At 40.7% G+C, this 24,694-nt stretch overlaps 1 protein-coding gene across 5 annotated transcripts; it reads right to left on the bottom strand.

The window, feature by feature from the left end:
- Window positions 1-467: 467 nt before the first annotated feature.
- Window positions 468-24,694, bottom strand: pxylp1 (2-phosphoxylose phosphatase 1). Of its 5 annotated transcripts, none has more exons than XM_028573517.1 (6): window positions 24,611-24,694; window positions 19,768-19,914; window positions 12,615-12,803; window positions 9,087-9,213; window positions 2,417-2,556; window positions 468-2,177 (listed from the first exon to the last, which is right to left on the bottom strand). In XM_028573517.1, exons 2-6 carry the CDS (start codon window positions 19,847-19,849, stop codon window positions 1,153-1,155), a joined length of 1,563 nt encoding a protein of 520 aa, XP_028429318.1. In that variant the 5' UTR covers window positions 19,850-19,914; window positions 24,611-24,694; the 3' UTR covers window positions 468-1,152. The 5 variants fall into 5 exon arrangements, with proteins under 5 accessions (XP_028429318.1, XP_028429317.1, XP_028429316.1 ...); XM_028573516.1 differs by lacking the exon at window positions 24,611-24,694 and adding an exon at window positions 21,589-21,714; XM_028573515.1 differs by lacking the exon at window positions 24,611-24,694 and adding an exon at window positions 21,601-21,714.

Genomic DNA, 24,694 nt, shown 5'->3' with positions numbered 1-24,694 from the left:
ATGTGCCTAATGATGATGACACATGACTTGTCTAGTGGTGGGGGAATAGGCACTCAAGGGTTTTACATTTATATAAATGTATTGACTGTGTGCTGTTCTCCTGCAGCACTGTTGACAAAGTGGATAACTGATAACAGATGGGTTAGACTAGGTTTGAATGAGGATATGTGGAGCTAATGTGCCATCTAGTGGTAGATTTACGTAAGAGACGCCCCACTGAAAAATGTTCAGTCATATATACATACACACACCACATAGGCATATATTCTTTATACCAAAATACCATCAGAAAACTATTTCTCAACAACTGATATAAAAACAGCTGCTCATAATAAACCTTTATTAGATTCAGTTTGCTACAAGCAAAAACAAAAAGTGGAATGTGATCGGTTATATCACCAATTCATATAAACACAGATGTTCTGTAGTTGTAAATAAATGTAAGGAAAGAAAACACCAATCACTTGTCACTTTCAAAGTACCGCAGTCAATTTTACTAAAACAAAGAAGAAATAAGCCCCACATCAATGTATCAAAGCAGAAATAACCCTCATTAAAACAGATTGCCTACTGCAATGAATAAACATTAAAACTCAAAGAAATGCTATGTGACAAATGAGTCATGTTGCGTAATGTGGCCAAAACTAGCCCAAAGTGAAATTTTCATTGAAAAGATTAATTATACACAAAATATTTCTAAGGAATGATTAATCCAACATCATATTCCCAGCTTCAATATTCCATTTTCTTGCAAGAATTTGGGAATACTGGAATTTTACAATTCCATGGTATTATGGAATGTAAGAATAAAGTGGCTAAGTGCCATACAACTTTCCTTGAATTACCTATTTCTTACATTTCACAAACATGCTGTGAAGTATTTTAAAAAAGAAGTTTGTAAAAAGGTAAAAAAAAAAAGAAAAAAGATATTACAAAGATATTATGTACAGTACTGTGTGTGTGTGTTTGCCACTCACTTTGTGCTCAGGAATGTAAATGACTACTTTTAAAAAGATGTGGAATTTTAGAACACTGTAAGCAGCATAAAAGTGCATGATTTTCAAAAGTGAAAAATAACAACAAAAAAAAACAAGAGAAGTACAACCATCTGCCAGCTCTGCATCCTTACTCAGTCACCGTCCTGTCCATCTGTCAACCAGGGCGCCTGTAGCAGGCCTCCTGGTAGGAAGTAGCGTTGACAACACTGAACATGTCTCTCCTGACAAATGACAGGAAGTTCTTCAGAGGGCAGAGGGGCTGGCTTGCGTGGCGGTTGTGGGAGCGACAGAAGGTGGTGTGAAATGTCACATCCTCGCCATTGTACAACACCCTGATGAACAGCTCCCCGTCTTTCGCCTTAGACTTCTCACCTTTGCCAGCCCTCTTCTTCGGTTGTCCTTGCATGGCTGGGGGACTCTTCCACAGTTCAAAGACTACTCTGGCTGCAAAACGAGGGAAGCGTGCCTCCTCCAGTCCCAGGGCGCTTAGCAACGGGGCCATGGTAACGTCATGGGCTGAAGACAGGGTGAAGACCTCCTCACCCCCTGCACGATGCTGTCGGCCAGCCTCATTGTCCTTGGCAACACGCTCCATCTTGGCAGCAGTTCGGTTGAGGTAGGGGTACATGGCCAGGATGGCATATTTACGGTACAGCCCCACTCTTCTCCGATCCACCTCATCATCTAGCTGCTGTCGACGAATCACAGCAAACTGTGCCATTGTCAGACACCCGCTTGTGCCATCTCCCATGGGAACACAAGGGAAAGAAATGCCGTGGCACAGGTGGCACAGCAGGGAGTCTATGGGGTTTGCGGCTCGGAGCTGGCGGGTGAGCAGACCCAAAGTGCGTGCCATATCGGCGTAAGTCCTCTCGAGTTCGGTATCACTTACTCTGAGGCGATACTGCCTCCTCTGCTCTTCCTCCAGGTATCGGTTTCTGGTGGGGCAGTCGCAGGCCGAGCCGCAGAACAACGTGCTCCACTGGTGCCGTGTGGTCAGTTTCGTCCAATCAAAGTCCTGGAGGAAGCCGTAGAGGAAGGCCAGTCCGCTCTGGAGAGTGCGGCTCTTACCTGTGGTCTCAACCCACACCTGGCGGGGCGACCAGTCAGAGGGGAGGAGATTGTGACGCTTGTAGGCTTGGTGGAGGAGCTGCCCGTTGCGCAGGTGTTGCACCACACCTGGAAAAGAATAGAAACGAGACGGTTTGTCTGACATTTGTACTTGATAAATGCTTGTCAACAAAGCGTGTCAAGAGGCACAAAAGGCTCCAATACAGAAGAATACCACACTGGTTGGAATGAAATCTCTGAAGCAACATTTGAAGCGGATTGTACGCAGGTATAAATGAACACGTAGTACTATGAAAAGTTCAGCTCTGGTTGGTGATGAAAAGACAAACGTCTGGGTTCTTGCCTACCTGTCTGCGTGAGTTCACCCGTCTCACAAGCACTGTGGTTGGGCAGACGGGGAACAGAGGCCAGCGTAGACTCCCAGTGGCCGCGACCTCCCTGGCCCATGTGACGGATGAAGGAGTTCAGCAGGGGGTGGGAAGGCATCCTGAGGGTGGTGAGGGATGACAAAAGGTAAGAGACAGACCTGATCCACAGTGGGTGTGTATCATTTTCAGATAAGCGCTTGTGTACCAGTGTACCACATTTATATTAATGGCTAGATGGCTGCTCATTTCTGCTACTCGAACTACTCCAAGGCAGAAAAACATGGTGCCCCTTGAAAAATAGTCCTACTGTATCGCCATGGTATAAGCAGAATAATCCACTGTAACCCATACAGTTGTGCAAAATAATCGACAGACAGGCAAACACAGTCACACGGCACCACACAGACACTAGGGAGCTTCCTGTTAAAGCCACAGCTTTTACCTCTGACAACAACAAAGCAGCGGTCTGATTGTCCCAGAATGGAATGAGGCATAAATACATTTCAGAAAATAATTTTGGTTTAAAATACAATTATGATCCAAAAAAGAAGTAGCTTTACAGCAACAATAAAAAAAATAATTTTGCTTAAACAAAGCCTCCACAATTAAGTTGTGTACTTTTTTATGAATGGCCCACATTTTGACATTTTACAGTAGGAACAGTGCAAGTGTGAGTAAAGAAATAAGCATTGGCGAAACTCCATTAAGCTGCTTCAGTTTTTAGGATCGCTAGTCAATCCACTTTTGCATATGCCACGCTTTTGTCTCATTGAAATAAATGTAAACTGAATATCTTTTGATTTATGGACCATTGGTGGGACAAAACAATTTTTTTTTTTTTATTTACCTTGGACCTTAAAATGAATTGGTAGTTGCAGCCCCATAACGAGCACTACTTCACATATGATTACACATGTCATGGCCATGCTTCTCAAACTGTAAATTAATTAATCAATTGTTACCGAATATTCTCTGGCTCCAGCTTCTCAAATGTGAAGATTCTCTGTTTTTCTGAATTTAAAATCTCTGTAACATGAATATCTTTAGGTTATGAATCTCAAATTGCTTGTTTGTCTTACCAAAATATTTAAACATTTAATCAGGTCAACCTGGGCTATGGAAAACTATTATTGTCATGTGTCACTACTTGATTTAACCATTATTTAAATCAGTCAAGAAAACATTATTTGTTAGTTATGCATTTCCATATTCAGTATGTAACTGCCACCAGGTGTCTCTCTAACACAACCCTGCAAGACTAAAGCACCGTTCAATATATGTGGGAGGGAATATGGGAGATGGAGATATAAAAAGATGAAAGAATGTGTTGCCTTGGAACGCACACACGCACGCACACACACACACACACACACACACACACACACACACGAGGGCAGCAAGAGGAGCAGTCGGTGATCTGATAGATTAGAATAGATTGAAGATTACAGTTTAATATAACAAATCTGTGGGAGCTGCAGTTCAGCTTGCTCAGATTAAAAGGAACACACACACACACACACACACACACACACACACACACACACACACACACACACACACACACACACACACACACACACACACACACACACACACAGAGTTTCCATAGTGATCATGGACTGGTTCAGGAACACGGCATAAAAAAAAGGACCTTCTGTCATAACCCTTAAATCACGATTGTAATGATTATAACTGACTGAACACGGTAAACATAATCTACAGCCACCAGCTACACGGAAAATCATATAGCTACATTCCTTACTACACAATATCCTTTTTTCTGTCAAAATAAAAAGCTTAGCAATACTCTGGTGTCAGATCTCTTCTGAAAACACTAGCCTATATTTTCTGTTTTTGAGGGCATTGTTTTCTTTTGCTGTCACGTTGCATCAGCAGCTGTTGTCACCATCTATCCACTTGCCTCTCTCTGCACTCTAATATTCACTTACACAGTAATATATGCACAACAAGGCACATGAACACATGGGAGTGGTGAAATGAGTGAGATATTGTGCCAACCAGCGCTCCATTCTGCTCTGTCATCAGCAAATCCGTTTGCTGAGGAGAGTTTGGGGCAATCTAGATTTAATTGGCTACAGTGGGAGACTAGACGTCAGTGGACAGGGACACCAGTGTGGACATAGAGCCAGCCAGGCTGTCTATTAGGATGATTGTTGCTAACCAAAGATTACAGAGCCCAATTACATTAAGCGGGGATTATTATCACTGGATAGGACAGGGAAAGAGATTAGGGAGGAGGGAGGTAGAAATGGAGAGATGAGGAAAAAGAGGTTTTACAAATGAGAGGGAGGAATAAACAGAAAAGGAAATGAGACGATGTGGTCTAAACTGGAGGAGAGTGCAAGACAGAAATGAAAGTAAATGGGATGCAGAAAGACAAAACACTGACGACTGTATTGGTGGAAGATGAAAGAGAGAGGAGACGTTCCCTGCTGAAAAGAGCTCAGTTAACCGCAGACGGAGACAGTGGGTCGGCAAGCTGGTGCCAACACACACACACACACACACACACACACACACACACACACACACACACACACACGAGCTCTCTAAGGATCCAGGCCAGGGCATATGCTAGTTCAGATCCCTGTAATTACACCCTGGTCTAAATAAAAACAGCCTTCTATCTACTTCTAAAACTACCTACTTGATAAGCTTTCAATATTGAATGTGCTTGTTTTGCAAGGAGATTGAATATTGAAAGCTTATCAAGTAGTTAGTTTTAGAACTAGATAGAAGGCTGTTTTTATTTAGACCAGGGTGTAATCTCAATCTCCTTGCAAAACAAGCACATTCAAACCACAAATAATCCGAACACACTTTGCAGCGGAATTTATTCGGCCTCGGTGTGGTGGCTCAGTAATATCAACATTTCTAAGCTTTTACTAGAGATGTTCTACTGTCATTCCCCCATAAAACTTAACTCAGTTGCGTTTAATAGCAGCACTTATCTTAGAGACTACAGAGTCTACAGCAATGCTAATGGCTCCATAAGGTTGGGTCTAGTTCAACGTCACGAACGCGCTGGAAAAAAGGGTTATTAAACCGTAGAAAGCAGCATGGAGGCCAGTGAAAATGCCACGGTGGTTGCTTCTTCTCCAAATATGTTACTGTGTCAGTCTCTTTCAAACTTTCTGCTTGCATGAAATTTGTGGCTGAGCTGACAAAGAGTCTCAGACTTTCAGACAGGCATCATAGCATCGCCAGCCAACCAGAAAAGGGGCGGAAATTACAGCGTACATCTGGGTTAGGGTTAGGTCATGTGTCAATCGGAGCTGGAGTTGATAAGTACCCGTGACTTGCAGAGTATTTTGTCCCGAGAATGGATGCAGACTGTAACCTTTCCCACTAAAAAAGAAAAAAATATTGCAAGAACATTTTTACGCTTAGCTGAGGTGTGTTTTTATGTATCCATAAAAACAAAATGCAACAAAGTGTAATGTAAAAAAACACATTAATGGTGAATACATGGAGCAGAAATGCCATATTTGTGGTTTCCACATGGTTTTCCACGGTTTACAACGACAGCCACCACACACTGGTGCCAGCACACGCGCGCACACACGCAATTTCGGAATGGAACCCAACCTCCAATAATAAGAGGCTTGTGTGCTAGATGGCCTACTTTCAGCTTAAGTTCAAAGATCACTGGTATTGAAAATATCTAAATAATTCAATGTGCATAGCAGATCATCTGCTTCCTATCAATCTGAAATGCTACTGTGTGTCACCGTGCCAGCTCAAAAGATTACAGCATGCCCGCTCCGTCCAGATGAGCAAAGGCGCTGATGTGGTTGCATTGCAAGCTTTGTGAAAAATTAGACATTGGCTAAATCTGAACTCAGGTACACAGCCCAAAAACAGGGGATTGGTCACAGGGACTTTATTGACCATGTCATAAATCATAAGAGGATGTGTGAACACATCAAAAAAAACATCAGACCAAACTAAATATTCTGGATTCAAAAATAGCAGTTTGTTACCATAGAACGTGTCTATCCACATGATGATTGCATAAAGGTTATTGTACACAGAGAGACTGGGTTTGAAGGTGCTGATCTTAGACTTCTTCTGAAGCTCAAGTGCAGAGGCATGCTGGCTTTTAATAACTTCCTATCAGGAACTCTCATCTAGCCCTCTTGGAAAAGCAGCAAGGTGAGCAGAGCTAGAATGCTAAAAGTAAAGGAAAAAAAGAGAGAAAGATACAGATGAGATAATGGTGCATTATGAATTAAAGAAGATGATATAAATTTGAGCTTGTGTCTATTTTCCACCCACATTTTTTAGCTAACTGAGCGGCAGAACTGTTGCTCAAATCAAATGAGATAAGACCGGCAGCAACTTTGCTTCAACAGACCTAACACACATGTAAACGTGTTTGCATTTACATGTGTGTATCCATGTGCACCAAAGAACAGCAGAACAGATGAAGCAAAAACAAACCCACCTGCTACTGCTGACACATGCAACAACTCTGGGAAACCAAGGGGATTGTTGAATTCTTGAGTTTAATGCCTATACAGATCCTGATTTCAAACGTAAAACAAATTAGTTTTTTGTAAGCCTCACAAATACCCTTAAAAAAAAAAAAAAAAAAAAAAAAAAAAAAAAAGAATCTAAAACTACCTTCTATTTAAAACGCTGAGCTCATTTTCTGACAGCTGCTATCAAGCCAGCCGTTTTTGTAGGAGGATTTGGGAAGCTGTTGCAGTAATTGGTGCCTCACTCTCTCCCGCTTACCAGCAGGTCTCCTCATTAGGCATTACAAAGAGGTAGCTGGGACTCTGCTCGGAAAGCCAGCTTAAATTCCTGTGGCATTTTGTGCCCTTAACTCTGACCTGGATTAATTGAAACTGTGGGAATAAAGCCTTTATCTTCAGACTTTAGAAACAAATGAAAAGTAGAAGAATACTCCTCATTAAGCTTTTCATTTTCTTTGTTTGTCCTCTTTATAGTATTCATTAACTGAATCATAATGAGGCAACATACCATAAAAATCACTATAATGCAATTAAATTATGTATATAAAGCTAATAAAAATAAATGTCACAATATCACAAGTTTGTTTGTTTTAACCCCCTTCCTTTCTTTGTCATATACATCCATCCAGAAAACCTTTTAGCAGATTTAGCAAAGTGCTTGTTTTGCCTTATACATGTAGTTGGTTTCTATGTACTTTATAGCAAATGTAATTTTTATAAATGTTTTAGGATGCCTTTTATCATTTGGAACCCTGCAGACCACAGATTCAAATTTGCATCAAGGCTAATTGTGACCCTGTGAAATAAACTAATACATTTAATTTAATTCCGGCTAAAAAAGCAGAAAAGACCAAATACTTGTATTAACTAATTTCTGACATGGTATTGCACAAAAATGAGACAAAAAAAGGCAGTGGTACTGATCAACTCCCCGAGTTGGTCAAAAAAATGCTTCGGAACACAACGAAGAGACGAGATGTAATACGTCTCCATAACAGCAGGCGGCGCTAATCTGTATTGTTGCCCAAAAAATTTAACCGGCAGCTGACTGGACGAACGTGTCACGTGGGTCTGTTTTCTCCGGAAATTCAAAGACAGACTGTCATGGCGGCTTGTTCAGAATACGATCTCATATTGTACTAAAGTAGTTCACCGAAAAGTGTTTCTGAAAACATTTTAAGCGAGAAATAGGCCATGCAGTTACTGAATCTGTCTTCATTTCAGATCAACAAAGACCAGTTTAAAAGATTTTCGTCAGATTTTGAGAGACTCTAGTCACGCTCATTCCACTCCCCGTTTCCAGGTTAGCAATATACCAGTCAGATGGGTCATTTGAGTCCGACTGCCGGCAGAGCCCACCCTGTTGATTATACATGTCAAATCGGCCAAAAAGGACAGACAACGGCACGGAACACACTGAACAGACTCGAGTCACTGACCTCGCCAGACTGTCCAACAGCCAATTATCAGCTCGATGTGTCCAGGCCTTTATACTCATTTGTTGTGTTTTTGTTGTTTTTTGTCAAAGGCAACAGATGTGTTGTTTAAAGGACAATTCCGGCGCAAAATGAACCTAGGGGTTAATAACACATGGGTACCGAGCCGACCGTTCTCTGGGATATGTTTTCATGCTAATCGAATGTGACCAGTTTTAGCGCAAAGCGCTAATTAGCTTATAACGCTAGTCATCGGGGCATGCGAAAGTAAAAAGAAATCGCTATTTCTTTGCTATTTTCTTTACTAACAAGGCTCAAAATAGCACCACACTTCCACGGTAGCATAATGATTGTCCCTACATGTAAACAAAAGCACTGAGAACTTTGTAAGTGTACAGAAAGTTTATTAAAAAGATAGTTTAGTAGTACCGTTTGGTATACAGGCAGGCGCCATCTTGGGAAAACAGTCACGACCAGTCGAACGACGAACCCTGTGTAGGCAGTAACCAGTAACATAGCTCAAGCACGGCATTCGTCGTTCGACTGGATATGACTGGAAGGAGAGCGCATGAATGGAGGGACACTACAGGGATGAACGCCACATACTGTACGTCTACAGTAATATACCGGAACTAAAGACTTGACCATAACGTAAAAATGTTACATGCTACATATTCTTCTATTCTAATTTTCCAGTAAGCGTGTGTGTACCTGCTGATGGACAAGGTGCAGTCGATGGCGGGCCGTTTGGTCTTGGGGATGTAGTAGAGTGGGTAGCGGTCACCATGGCGAATCATCACCTGGACAGACAGCAGCTTGTAGTCAGCAGGACTGTGACCTATCAGAGGAGACACTCATCATCATCCACAGTTTTCCAATGTAACTATATATATATATATATATATATATATATATATATATATATATATATATATATATATATAAATAAACACACACTTTTTCTGGAGAGTTTTGTGCAAAGAAATCGAGAAATCGAGTCTTACATCATAGGTGCAAAACTGCAAGGTTAAGAGCCTATACTTTGCATTGACAGCTCACAAGCTCCTCTTGTAACTGAAAAGCTCCTTATATACTTTCAACCCATTTCTTGTTTTTCTGTGGTGAAACTGCATTGCTCACTTGTGTTTTCACTTCCGTTGTAGTATCAACAGGTATTAGGGCATTTAGCATTTACATTACTGTTAATCAGTCATCACTTATTACACATTGTATTACCTTGTTATGATATAAGAAGTGACCCATTAGGCCTACAATGTGCCAAACATAATGTGCCACATGAAGAGACAGTGCAGCATATGACAGTAGCAACAGCTGACAAGATTTGGGTCTGTGGTGACCAGGTCCACCTCACACAAACTTCCTTCTCCCATTCTCTCTCTTTACTACTACAACACACACGCATGCACGCAAAATTGCAGCAACTATCTGCAAATATTTTTATGTAAAGAGAAACATAGATTACAATCCAAATATAAAAACATAATGGAATATATTGCAGTAAGGCTCTCAGGCATTCTGTATTGCTTTCAACTATTCTCCTTTGGATTGACTTTTCTAATTATATCTGAGTCAGCACACATGTAGCCTATATGCATCATTTACTCCTCCCTCCTGTTTTGCGTCTTTTGTTGTTAATGTATTAATAAACCCCTGGACTATAATATTTCAGATGTGTTTGAGCTATTTCCAAAACTTTGTGCACATTCAAAATACAGTTTATCTATGTTCTCTGTGATTTGGAGGAGTCGTGATATTTTGAGAAAAGTTATAATAGGCTATTACAAGAATAAAGTCACTGGATTTCAGAAAATAATCTATAGACTACCTGCATCATAGTCTGCTGTGCATTACGTGATTGCTCTGCTGATACGGTAGATCTCAGACCTTCTGACAGACACAGAGCCCCGCTTGGGTCTCTGGTCTCTGAATGAGACATATAGTTTAGCTAGAGAAGTGGCTTTACGCTGCTCTACATCTGCAACACATCTGCCGCAGCATGGCCACAGCTGAGCGCATCCATAAACCTGAAGCTGCCCAGCATTTTACAGCGAGAGTGGACATTAATGAGGTCTGCTTCAGGGCTCCGTGTGTTTGAGTCTGAACCGTAGACTGGAAACGTCACGTCACAGGAACTTCAAACTAAATCATTAATATTGCCCTCCTAAACTTTGTGTTGATGGCATCAATGGATTAGACTGATTTGGCTATGATTCCTCCGAAAACTTCACCCGCCTTTCACAGCTTTCCTCACGTAGAGACGGTTGCTAGGTGATAGCAACAAATACAGCATGGTTAGATCCCACACGTAGCTGCCCGTTCTATTCGCCTCAGAAAAATAAACTGGACAAAGTGACATTCGGGGCTGCACTCAAAATATTCGGGCCTGACGCCAGGCAAAATCGGCTGACGCCGCTCCTGGTGTAAACCAGGACATTTTAGCGTCCCGACAGGCTTTTGTCCGCCGAGACAAAATAGACACGCCATTTCCAAAAATTTTCATTTATTGTCAGAAATATCATGTTTTCAAAAGCATCACTTTCAAAAAATGTTATGTGACATATTTCCAGTAGCCAACTGACTGCAAGCAGGCACATCCGGACCTAAACGATCAGGCTTATGTGCCGGGGCTGAGCCCCGGAGAGCCCCGGCCCAATTTAACCACTGTAAATTTTAACAAATGTAGACTTGTGTGAGAAAGACAAGAAAGGATACAACCACAGTACAACCCCTGGAAATGTAATGGATAAATACCTTAAAAGAAAGGTATAAATCACTGTTCCATGAATATAAAAGTGGGAAATTAAAGCTGCTATATTCAATATGTTTATATCACCAATGTATCAAATGATTGTGTGTACTGTGAAAGTTGTTACTAATAGTGATAAACCTACAGAGACTCTGCAGTTTCCCTTAGTTCGACAGAGCTTTTTAATGTCTTTCAGCTCGTTGTTTTGATTTAATGACCCACAACTTTACTGGTTTGGTTCTTATCACTCTCTTCAGTGTGATTTTGATACACAGCAGGCATGCATTTTTCCATTTTAAAGCTCTGACAAACCCACTGTACACTACCTGCCCAGCACCAAACGCTACACAGACAAAGTTAGCGAGTAGCTAAAAGCCAAATCGTTTTCTCAGGAGTTGATGAAGAAAAAAACAGCTAAAAAGTGAGTGAATCAGGTGGACAGAAACACAACTGCTATTGTTTGTCTGTATCTGCTAAATGTGCTAATAGGTAAATGATTGCTAACTAGTTAGCTATACAGTATACACACTTGGTGGTTGGATGTTTCTGCTATCACCAAGTGGCCATAAAAACCACCTGCAAGTTTTAAAATGTAGCAAAGGAACTAATTCTATAAAAACAAAATCATTCAAATTAAAAAGGAAAAGTGCTCAACTCAGGAGATTGACCAAGGGTAGTATCTTTCTTCACGTTTTACAAAAGCAAATCCCACAGCCATGCCACAGCAGCAGCACGAGAGACAAACAAATTTGTTCATTGCGTGTGAGTGCAAAGAATGGACTGTGGGCTGTGGATGTGTGTGTGTTTAACAGTAAATTAAGAAGATAGGAGAAAGTAAGAACCATTGAAAATGATCATGTCACATGGGGAATAACACCACCTGAAGAAAAAAAACTTGGTTGTAATTGATTTTCAATAACTTCTAATCTAAATCTAAAAGACGGAATGGATTTTTTTTCTTCTTTGGGGAGAAAACTGCCATCCAGAGATAAACAGAGTAAAATTCAAATAGCGGAGGCTGGTACAACTTGTCTTAGGCGGTGAAAGATATATGTGTATGATTGCCTCAGGGTGTACTGACTTCAACAGAGGAGGGGGGAAAACAAAAAAAACAAAAAACATTCCATGCTGCGGTGCTGTAGAGCAGCATTATGGATGATGCAGTCTAGTAGAAATGACTTTGGCACAATTAACACATCCCCCGAGTCCTGACATACTAAATCTGACATTATTCCTATATTAAGTATTTATACGCTGTCCATCAAATTGGGTGATTCCAGCCGTGGGAGAACTGGTCTAAATTTGTTTTTTTATGCTCTGAAACAGTGACGCTGTGACACTTTCTGCTGACAAATTCGCAAATTCTTAGATTAGTTCATATTTAAGTCGTTCAGCTTGAAATCATGTATTACATCCACAAGTTTGCAGTCTTTACATGGATTAGATTGTATTTGTCAGTGTGCAGGCCTCACCCTCCCAGGCTTGTTCAGTGCGGTTGGGAGTGTTGCAATAGCTGTAAGCCTCAGATATGGGGTTGGGCTCCTGGGTGTGAGGCATCGGGAACACTCTCTTTCTGCTCTTCCCCAGCGCCACCCCAACACCTCCATCTGCAGCCTGGAAGGGTCGCTCCTCCAGTATGGGAGTGGTGGGGATCAGGTTCCCTGTAGAAAATGAGAATGAAAGTTAGGGTTGAGAATATTAAGAAAGTAAAAAAAAAAAAAAAAAAAAAAAAAAAAGGGATAGAGAAAGAAGAGTGGAGGCCAAATAAAAAAGGACAGAAAAAAACAAGGCCCATTGGATCTGGCCTTATGCAAAAAAATCAAGGCTATTAGTTGATCATTGGCATGTTGGTTTGTGGTACCCCGCACCCAATCAATTCCTCTTCTAAGTATTATAATGAGAATAATGAAGAGGCAAGTAGAACACAACACACATTCTGGACAACAGCGATCCAGCCACTGCAAACGTTTTAACAAAGAAACTTGGCTTTCTTCTTCAACAGTCTCTCCATGTGCATGCCAACATGTTGATGTTAAGCAGGTGATGTCTACAATGTTCGCCATCTTAGTATAGTGATTCAGCACGCAAACATTTGCTAATAAGCACTAAACACAAAGCACAGCTGGGGCTGATGGGAGAGTTGTTTAGTTTTTGCAGGTATTTGGTCATAAACAATAATGTATTTTATGGCAATCCAACCTACAATTGTGAAGAGATTTCACTTAAAACCACAAATGTCAACGTCATTGTGAGGCTAAATGAATATTTCAGGGGATCACGTAAGTCATTAAGACACATCTGGGAACCATGAATGCCTGAACAAAATCTATGTCAATCTCTTCAGGAGATAGTTCACTGAATAAGTGAAAACCTTGACCTGATGATGCCGTTAGATGAAATGTCAGGCAAGTCATTTGGATTCATCCTCTGGGGACAATTTCATGGCAATCCATACAATAGTTGTTAAGATATATCACTAAAAGACAAAATTGTCAACTTTAAAATAGTGCTAAAGAAAAAAAGTCAAAGCATTCATCATCTTGGGGCCATGAGTGTCTGTATGAAATTGAATGGCAATTCATTCCATATTTGTTGAGATATTCCAGTTTAGGCCGAAGTGGGGAACCGACTAACAGACCAACATTGCCATCCCTAGAGCCATACCGCTAGAATGGCTAAAAAGATGGCAGAGTAATTTTGGCAACTGATAATATAAGGATCTAAAACCTGCTAAATGCACAGATTTAATAAAGATTTATAGGCAATAATTCCTAAATGGGACAAAAAGCCAACTGACAGAGCGGTGAGAAAGTGTCCATGTCAACATCTCTGTATAGCCCAAAACCCCTCACTGCTACCAGTACGTTGCCTGGACACCAATGACCTGTGACCACTGGCAGAAATTGCCCAATAAGAGCAGAGATGTTGTGGGAACTGGAAGGCCCATTCACAAAGATCCAACTCTCTCAAGAAAAAGAAGTTGAACCCATATGGCCATTTGGCAAGAGGGAAATCCAAATCACACACACACACACACACACACACACACACACACACACACACACACACACACACACACACACACACACACACACACACACACACACACACACACACACACACACACACACACACACACACACACACACACACACGATGGCAAGTCAACTTTGCAAATATTCCATCCTGCTGCAGAGAAAGAAGAGAGGCCCTGCCTGCCCCCCCATAAAGCACAAAGAGCTAATGGTTTCTTGTTGCTATAACAACCCTCAGACTTAAATTATCTACACAAGTGTAGGTGTATACCCAGTTGTGTGTAGTGTGTAAGGGTTACACTGTCGCTCCCTCTTGCATTCACACAGGCATACACAGTTTTCCATTTCCTCTTCTCTCCAGATGAGCTCATAAAGTTTAAAGAGTTGCAGACAAGACATTTTGTGCAAATATCCACATATGTTTGCTCTATAAATAAGCTGCCAGGATGTTTTTGAGATAGCACTCAATGTTGAAACCCTGTGGGTACGATGCCGACTCAACAGTAACCCTTTTTGCTGCTCTGTTTTATATAATTGTAAATGAAATATTGCTGGGCTTTGGACCTTTAGTCTGAAAAAAACAAGCTTTTCCAGTGTGCTGATGTGCTGCTCTTCTTTGTCTTCCATTTTAGCTTATTTAATATCTCTGTGTTTTGGAGCATTGGACAAAACAATTTGGCCATTTTCCTCCATTTTCTGAAATTTCATAGACAAAATGATTGACAAAATAATCAGGAAGAAAAGATCAACAGATTAATCAATGCTGAAAATAATGTTTTGTTGCAGCCCTGAAACTGTGATTGCATCAGTTAATCAACCCACATGGAGCACCACAAATTGTTATACAACAAGTCAACAAAATGCAAAGGCGAAGGAAATGTTTGAGATTCGTAAACATTAAAAGCACTAAATGAGATGAACTGTAAAGCAGCTGTCTGACTGAGCGAGGCACCCTCCATCTACAGGATGCAGACTTTCACTTCTACAGCCATATCTCACCTCTCTCTCTTCAACAGCGGAACATTATTGTAGCACTTCATCTAAATAGCCAACACACTTGAAGCACAAGCTGTTGAAAAAGCTACACAAAGGTACTAAACAGGCCTTTAATTTGAATTATCTTGTAAGAGTAGAGCGGATAAATACGGGATCTGAATCATGGCTATTCATAAAACATCTAATAGTTAAAGTGCTTAAGGGGAGTAAACTTCATAATCAACACTGGCAAACTTTATCAACTGGGCACAAAAGCGAAGTCTCAAGTCAGAACAAAGACATGATGAATGCTCGACAAAGCCAAGGTCCACTCAAATTCTGTTGAGGTTTACTAACAGTTTGGCACTGGGAGCTACATCTAGAACAGCCCAGCAAGGTATCTTTAACTTAAAGAAGTGGTAAAATCCATGTGAAGATCTTCCCTATTTCTAAATCGTAAGTAGTGAGGTCTTCAATAAAAAAAAAAGTGTTTTGTTTTTCTATAAGATTTCTTCATAAACTCACCACTCACGAGGAAGAGGAGAAGGTGCGCGGTGACAGCAGAGACCATTTTGACGACTGCTTGGTAGCTTGAAGTTCAGCCACGCACAGTGCAGCTCATTCATTACCACAACCTGCCCCCCTCTACGCTCTGTGCCCCATACACTGCCACCTCCCACCCCCAGCCACACACACGCGCCTGAACTAACCAAACTTTTGGAGGCCAACTCAGCCACAGTCACCTACACAATGGGGCTTTTGTAACTCACTGCCCAAGACTACCAAGTGCATACACAGCAGCAATGAGACACACACACACACACACACACACACACACACACACACACACACACACACACACACACACACACACACACAGTGGGTGGAGTTAATAAGCAATTAGGACATTAAATGTGTTTCCAAATTTCTGTCCACCAACATTAAATCTTACAAACACAAAAGGAGGCTGCCTGAGAGGGCTTTTAAACAAAGCTGACAACTCAGTTTGACAATTACGAAAGTTTTCACATTTTTCTTGAATTGAACGCTCCACTTCTACAAACACACACACAAACATGAATCTCACTCCCATTTCAGAGCTAAGCATAGTACATCACATCACCCTTAAATCTTCTGTCATTATGCACATACACACAGCTAGACTTTTAGGGGGTGATATATCTCTCTCTCTCTCTCTCTCTCAAACAAACAAATATGTGTCAGCTATCTCACCACAGTGATAAGAGGTGGTAGCACTGTGGTAACCAAAACCCAGTGGAGAAACTAACAAATATTGACACGACTAAGTACTGTGTGTGGATGGTAACCTGCAGCTGTCCATCATTATAGACCTTCTAGTTCTCAAATGAACAATTTTACACATCACTCAGTCACATGCCCATGAACAGAATCCCTTGTTATCTCTTGATCACAGGAAACTAATCAAAAACTATTTACAACTGGAGGAGGCAGAGCTATGCAGCTTTATAAATAATCCGCAGGGGTGCAAACCGTATGTGAGCACAGTTTAACATTCTCTGGCATTTAATTAAGCACTAATGCTTAGTGGAAAAGCTAGGGATGTACTGATGACACCTTGCTGATCTGAATCCTCTCATATGGAGTATCTTCTCATAGGGAGCATGATCGGATATATATTTTTGTCTACATTTATGTAAAGTGTCACAGCAATAAGCATCATCACCTCATAGCAGGCCCCATCACTCCTGTGTGGAGGTTCTTCCTGTGTGTTCCCACCATACTGGTATACAGTCTATGGTTCTCACCTTATGTGTGGATTTCCTCTATATGGTTCAGTTAACTCCAACAGTGCAGAAAATGCTTATTAGGTGATCTAGAGACTCTAAATTACTAGTATACGTAAATGTGAGTGTTACTTCCCTTTCACACCTGTAGTTTAGTTTTCCCAGATACAGAGAAACAAGACATGTACAGCCATGCTAGTGTGTGTAAAGCTACATGTGAACTAAATGCGCATACCAAAATGCATAAATTAATAAAGCTTGTATGCTGATGTTTAGTTTGTTTACCATGATCATCATTACAAAGTACAGTTGTGGGTGATGGGAATGATAGTAGTAGTAGTAGAAGTAGTAGTAAATAGTTTTGCAGGTATTTGATCATAAACAAAAGTATTGGACATGAAAATGTTGAACCTGATGGCACTAGATAATCATCATCTGGAGACCATGAATGTGTGTACCTAAAATGTGTTGTAGTTGTCAAGATATAACTGTCACATTTCAGTCACGCTCCCATCTCATCTCTGACAGCACAGTCTCTGTCTCAGACAGCACAGGGGGCATTTGGTCTGATTTAACACTGGGTGCTGACACTGTAGAAAGTAAGAATGGGAGGAATGCGGAGGAAAGAATTTGCAAAGTGCTTGGAGCTCTGCCTATTTAACACTTAACAACGCTTGCTGGTGGTATGGTTTTGGAAAAGTCACACTGCTATCAAACTGTCTGGACAGCATTTTGTTTGAGGTACATACTTTATGGGTTTGAAGTGTAGACTTTTGTCTCTCTTCTCCCTCAAACGTGAATTTATTTTAATCCAGCTCTTTTTAATACAGTGGTTAAACCTCTCTCTATGCTAAAATGCAACCTACCTTTCTATTTCTCCTTTTATATCCTCCCGTGACATTTCCCTCTCACTGTGAATCTACCAGCACTCACGGAGCACTTAACTCCCATCAAGCTCTGCGTCACCTGTACCCTCACTACTGCTAACATCTCAAAATAGTTTGCCTTCTCTGTGCTTCAGCCACCTCGATTCTTTCTCATGCAGTTGTCCTCTCGGGAATGTCTCTGAGCTCAGTCATCACTTTCCTCTGGGAGTCCCCCATGCCTCAATCAGCGTGGCGACTGTGCCCTTTGCTGCCATGTTCGCAGCCGTCCCGGTTTTAATTTGAGGTAGCCTGGAGCCAGAGAGAGGCATTTACTCCACCATCCATCATCATCCGTCACTCAGTCTCTCATGATAATGGTCCACAAACAATAATAATAATACATGAATGGGTTTTTCCTAAGAGCAAGGAGGGGGGGGGACAGAAGATATTGCAGAGACACAGACTACAGACTGAAATGCAGACTGTGAAGAAGAGGATTTTTTTTTTAAAGCAACAGAAACGTGGAGCAAAAACATAGAAGCTGATCATCTATTAAACATAACGAGAAATCCCATACGCTTTCATCCCATGCTCGAATCCTTCTCAACAGTATGTGTGATGAATAAATGATAACAGCGGCTTTTCTCCAGCAGTACCACTGATCAAAAAGTAAACTTACTTTTTTTTATTTAAAACACCTTATCAGTTACACTAATGTTAGGGGGGAACAGGAAACAGCATCAACTCTGAAAGACGGGCATGTATGCAAATACCTACACACTTCCAGTTATCTCATCGTAGCGTCTTTTGCTGCCTCTGAGAGTTTTACAAAAGGAGAAGATTACAGGGCAGGAGATTAGGTTTGATAGGGAGGAATTCATCATAAATTACACAGCAACCTCCTCTTGGGCGGGCAAGCACACGTTATTATGTAGTGGAGGAGGAGGGAGAGAGCGATGGCTGGGAAAGCAAGTGTGTATTTGGGGGTCGCAAAGTGCACACACTAGACAAGTATGATGAGTAAGACCCTACTTGCTCTTGCTATTTATTTTTTTACACCTCTGATTTTGCATGACATTTAAAAGCAACAGAGAGATAATGAAGAAGTGACATTTTTCAGTGTGCCAAGCTTACACATTACACAGCTGATGAAGGACACAACATTTTGGAAAACATGCGGTCCAAAATACCAGCTATGTCACAGGCAAGGCAAGGCAGCTTTATTTGTATAGGACATTTCAGCAACAGGGCAATTCAAAGTGCTTTACATAAAACTGGACTTTCACTGTAATTCTATGTGTTTGACAGAGCGTGATATATACGAGTCTAATCCTATATGTTTTTCCGGACACAAGCTTACAATCACTACAAACACTTTCACTGCATTGGTTTTTATTTTGAGGAATCCAGTACAAAGTAGCTTGATCTTGCACATTTTACATCAGAATACAAATTTCCATTTGTACTGCACGCCCCGCCTGCTTCATCACCCACTGTTTTTCCAATCACGCCCGTGAGGCTTGCAGTGCAAGAGAGACCGTCTCCATTTACTGAGCGGTGGTTTCCTTGCATTCACTGTGGCTGGCAGGGATACACTGTCCAGACAATACTTACAGGGGAAGCTGAACAATGACTTGATGGGTGGACAGACACAATCGCGTACACCTAGGCATTTCACAGTCTCCCCGAGGGTTTCAGAGCATCCAGAGCCCCACTTGCTGGTGCTGGATATTTATAGGAAGCCTACAGAGGATTGTGCTTTGTTTTGGTATGAATGGGGTCTCTTGAATGGAAAGGCAATGAAAGGATATGCATACATGAACACAAACACACATTCAAACAGAATGAATGAGCAACTTTTCTACTACACAGAATAGTTTGTTTTTTTTCACATTAAAATCAGCACGCTGGGCCTCGGCTTTAGAGCAAAAATGAATATGTAAAGCAGTCAAAGTGAGCACAAACATTAAAAAGTGCACTTACAGAACTGGAGGCTCAGGCTGATGATGGCCAGCGCAGCCCCGCCCACCACTACCAGGAGGAGGAAGCGGTTACGAGCCAGCATCTTATTATGTGATTGGTCCTGGTCGCGGTCCTTCAGCCATCCAGATCACGGCCCATCCCTGCAGCCTGGACAAGAAGAAGAAAAATACATTTACATACAAGGGGCAATTGGGGAAAATGTATAGAACAGTGTGGTAACAATTTTAGAATCTTTTTCTTTTTCTCAATTTAATGCCATTAGAAATCTATTATCTTCGGACAACTGGTTAGAAGCTAAATCCAGTTAATATATTATACCCAAAATGATTATCATAATGACTATAAAATGTCTCAGGTTTCCAGTGTCACTAGGGCTGGGAAGTATATCCATATCGATATATGAGGCTAGATATTGTCTTACATTTTGGATATCGTAATATCCTGATATGACACAAGTGTTGTCTTTTCATGGTTTTAAAGGCTGCGTTACAGTAGAGTGATGTAATTTTCCCGAACACACCAGACTGTTCTAGCTGTTCTATTATTTGCCTTCACCCACTTAGTCATTATATCAACATAACTGATGATTATTTATCAAAAATCTCAATGTGTGAATTTTTATGTGAAAGCACCAATTGTTAACCCTACAATAGATACAAAAATATCGGGATATTTGATTTTCTCCAGTGTCACACACACATGTACAGCACTGTGACGGCCTGTATAATTTCCACCACAAACCCAGCAGTCATACATACATATATGTCCATGAATAGTCCGTGCAAGGGCTAGAAACTAAGCGGAAACATTGGGGAGGAACAACCTAAAACTGCAGTAAATGAAGCCCTACACAATAACCTACCATTAGGCGGTCTAAAAATACTCCCAGCTTCCCACTTTCGAAGCCTACGTCTAACCAAGGGACAGTAAAACGATGCTTTAGGCAGAACTGGACCAACAAATATGCCCTTCCTGATCAGTTTGACTGGCTGCGCATATAAACCTTACAGGACGCGCCAAAACAAACACTGTCAAAATGCTGGCATATAATGCTGTGTTACTTATCAGTAAAAGTATATAAGCCAGTCAAATATCACATACCTTCAGCGAATAAGGGAGATAGTGGGTGGTTTGTCATGCAACCGAACAAAAGATAGGCTACTTATTGAAATGAAATATCAACTTAAATCCACATCTGTCACACTGTTTGCTATCGCCATACGTCGAATTCGTATTATTATTTAATGACGTGCTACTTTCCATATTGTTTGAATGCCGACACCAAGAGTGGATTCTAACAATTCTCACTCTAGACCGACGCCACGCGTTTGTCAATAAGAAAAGAAAAACTGAATGTCAAAATGTTTACAATTTCTTGAACTGAGAACTGCGCGTAGCATAACGTTACTGGAGAAAAGTATAAGGTTATGACTCTGATAACTAGTTGGCTAACAGTTAGCTAGCTACTTACGTTCATTAATCGTGTAACGTTAACGTTAAGTTAGCTAAACAATGCCACTGACTGGCTTATGGAAAACACTGCACATGGAGCTATTGCTAGTGTCATGTGTGTTATTTTGGACTTGTCCTAACTTTAGTTTTCTCTACTTGTTGCTTCCATTTGCGGGACTCGAGACATGTTACAGTGCTGATGTGGAACGATAGCTTTGTGTTGCTCTCCACCGAGCGAGCAACCGATGAGTCAAGAAATTAAAATGCCACTTCCAACAGTCGTACTCACTACTGAAGACGACCAAACAAACAAACACTAAATGCATATGCCTGAACGCCCAAATTGATCCACAAAATAGCATTTCTTACATGTAATCCTACCTGCAGGAACCGAGTGTCTTAAATCAGACAACCGGATTAAACACTTGAATCCAGCGCTTCGTTGTCTCCGGTACGAGCGACTGCAGACAGAGGAGCGCGAAGACCGGTGTCAAGTCACCCACAACACGCAGCACTACTTCCTGTGACAACTTTAAAAAATATATAGCTGCCTGCAATATCATTATGCTGCCACGTTTTGCATATTACATAATATTTTCAGAGATGGCATAAAAGTAAAGCAACTACTCTAGATATGATAAAGGATAAATCCCATCCACTGCATCGTTGACCATCAAAATTAAATATCTATAGCTTTTTGTGCCCTTCAGACATTACAACAAAAAGGAAAACAATCTTTGTTATAGGTATTTGCTTATCTTTTTTCCATATTGACCCTTTCCGATGTCTGCTGGGCCCAAAGCAACCAGTGTAACCTACTAATTCACGAATTAAACCTGATAACATGTCTGAGAGTAATGTTATAAAACAAATAATTAGAAAATAGGTGGCAACCATATTGATCAAGCTTAACACAGCACTGAGCCAATTGAAGTTGAGTCTTTTAGGTGTAGATCTGCTTTCACTCACTGACGGACATAAAATATTAGATGTTAAATTAATGTGCTTTTATTTTGAAAGCCACATGTGTTGTTTTCCGGTATAACTTTAGCTTTCTCTTTTTAACTTGACATTTGTGGAAAAAAGCCGGTCTGGGGGGCTGGTTCGTGGACAGCCAGCCCAGCCAAAATCCCAACTCACTGCCCCATCTGCTGGACGAGTGACAGCAATGCACATGTTGCCTTTAGGACCTCCTCTCATGAACTATCAGTATTCAAATACTTTTGATTGTAAATGAGAAGAAAATAGACTCTGCAACAGAATACTTTTTTGCATATGTGGTTTCATTTGAAAAATAAAACGATAGGCTAGTAGAAACCACAAGGCTTTAATTATGGAGGGGATGTCAAATCAAAACACAATTCTATCCTAGTGCCCATGTTTCTTTATGCTTTCTAGTCTCACATTGTAGTCTTAGTCGACTAGATAAGATTTCTTTACGCGATTAATCATTTTTTATGCCTTTTCATGCTGAATGACATATTCCCAAAAAATATATGAGCAAAATTCTGGTAAACACAAGATTTAAAGTGGTGCTTTTGCATGATTCTTTGTGGCGAGACTCAGTTAGATCTGCCGATTAAATCAACTAATCTATTAGTTAACAAAATTATATGAGTATTAGTCGACTAAGAATTTCTATAGCCGAGGACCACCCTAGTCCTTTTCATGTACATGTTGCTAATAACCATGCTTGCAATTGTTTTTACCATAGCTGTCAGTAGCAAGTATTTTTCATCCCATCTGTAAACAACATACAGTACTACCAACGTGGGCATTACTGAGACTGCAGTCAAACACTGGTTACTTCAAAATCAAGCACCTGTCCATTAATTTATAACAACATCTGGTGTACAGTATTAGCTGTAATGTTAGAGAACACATCACAATTGCTATGTTACAGTCTGAACACAGAGGGCGCAAAATTACATCCTTCTAGCATCACGCAAAATGCACTCAGCAATCGGAACCCTGGCCTGAACCTTTACTGTTGTTGCTCTGATGCTATCCGTACATCACTGACATGGTCTTATAGAGGTTGGGAGGGAAATACATTTACATAAACAGTTCAACCACTGACTTTATTGCAAGTTTGGAAAGGTATTAGATCTGCACTCTGCTGCCAAATAGATCTTAGAATCTTTCATGTCAGTAAACGCCTGAGGGAGCAGAATTTCTCTTGGAGTTGTCATGGCATTATGAGCTAGAAAAGAATACAGCTCATCCCATTTTGCTGATGTTCAGAATCAGAATCAGTTTTATTGGCCAAGTATACTTACATACACAAGGAATTTGACTTTGGTAGGTGTTAACTCTCTATACATTCAACAAATACAACTCTATACATTCAACAAATAGACATGTTGATGATTTTATGGAAGTTTAGTTTGTTTAGAAATACCTTTTGCAGTCTTTTGGATTTGCAAAAGTGCAGCTTTAAATTTATGATTCTGAAAATATAAAGTAAGTTAACAGCCTGATCTTTTCCAGACTACTGCTGACAGTCCTGTAGCGATGCCGTCTGGCTGCTACTAATCAGTGTCATCCTGCTGTCTGCTCATGTGGTTAGCAAAGAGGCACCAAGTTTACTCCCATTCAGCCTCAGTCAGAGCAAGACAATGAGACATGACTTAAAGACAGAGATAAAAACAAGCTTATAAGGGTGCTCGGTCACCAACAGAACAACGCAGTGTGTCGATGCATTCTTAGTCAGCTCACATGGTTGAATGGTGAAAGGATGCCAAAGCCCATTCTTAATTTCAACTTTTTTCGCCCATTGTCTGCTATATGTACACATCCGTCAATTCATTACTTGTATTCAGTTTACAACAATGATTTATATATTTTTTAAATTATTTCTGACATCACTAGCAAGAAACATGTATGTATGTATGTAGGTATGAGTTTTACATGTATTTTGACAGTGATAAAATGGAAGAAAAGTAAATCACATTTTTTTTGTGTCATGGGGGTAGCCTTTTTAGCTACTCTGGGGCAGAAACAAGTTGTGAACACAAAATTGACATCATCACCTTTTAAGATGCTGAACTTGTTAGCAAATAGTTGCTTATTTACACATCCAGCAGTTCCAAAGCAACATTATCATTCATTCGAAGTTGTGTTTCTGTCCACCTGATAAATGTCAAATATTCAATCTCTTTAAGCTCTGTTTTTGGTCTTTACCAACTCCTAAAGGAAATATGGCATGCTAAATGTACCACGATAGGGCTGTACCGAATAGTTCGAACCTTCATTCATAACGTTGACATCCAAATTCTAAATTAACATTCTAATGCTACGCTAGGGTTGGGCAATTGGATGGATACATTAGCAATTGGCTGAGTACATCAGAAGTTTTGGTTGTTTTATTTTGCTAATTTAATGGTCCTACCTCCGAAGAACGAGCTGCGTTGAACAGCTGCCCGCTGCACACTAACTGTCTGCTGTTTGGTGCTGAGCAGGAAGTGTACAATGT

This window comes from Perca flavescens, chromosome 3 (assembly GCF_004354835.1).
Source record: "Perca flavescens isolate YP-PL-M2 chromosome 3, PFLA_1.0, whole genome shotgun sequence".
Classification (NCBI taxonomy): Eukaryota; Metazoa; Chordata; class Actinopteri; order Perciformes; family Percidae; genus Perca; species Perca flavescens.
This window is presented reverse-complemented; position numbering and strand designations above follow the sequence as displayed.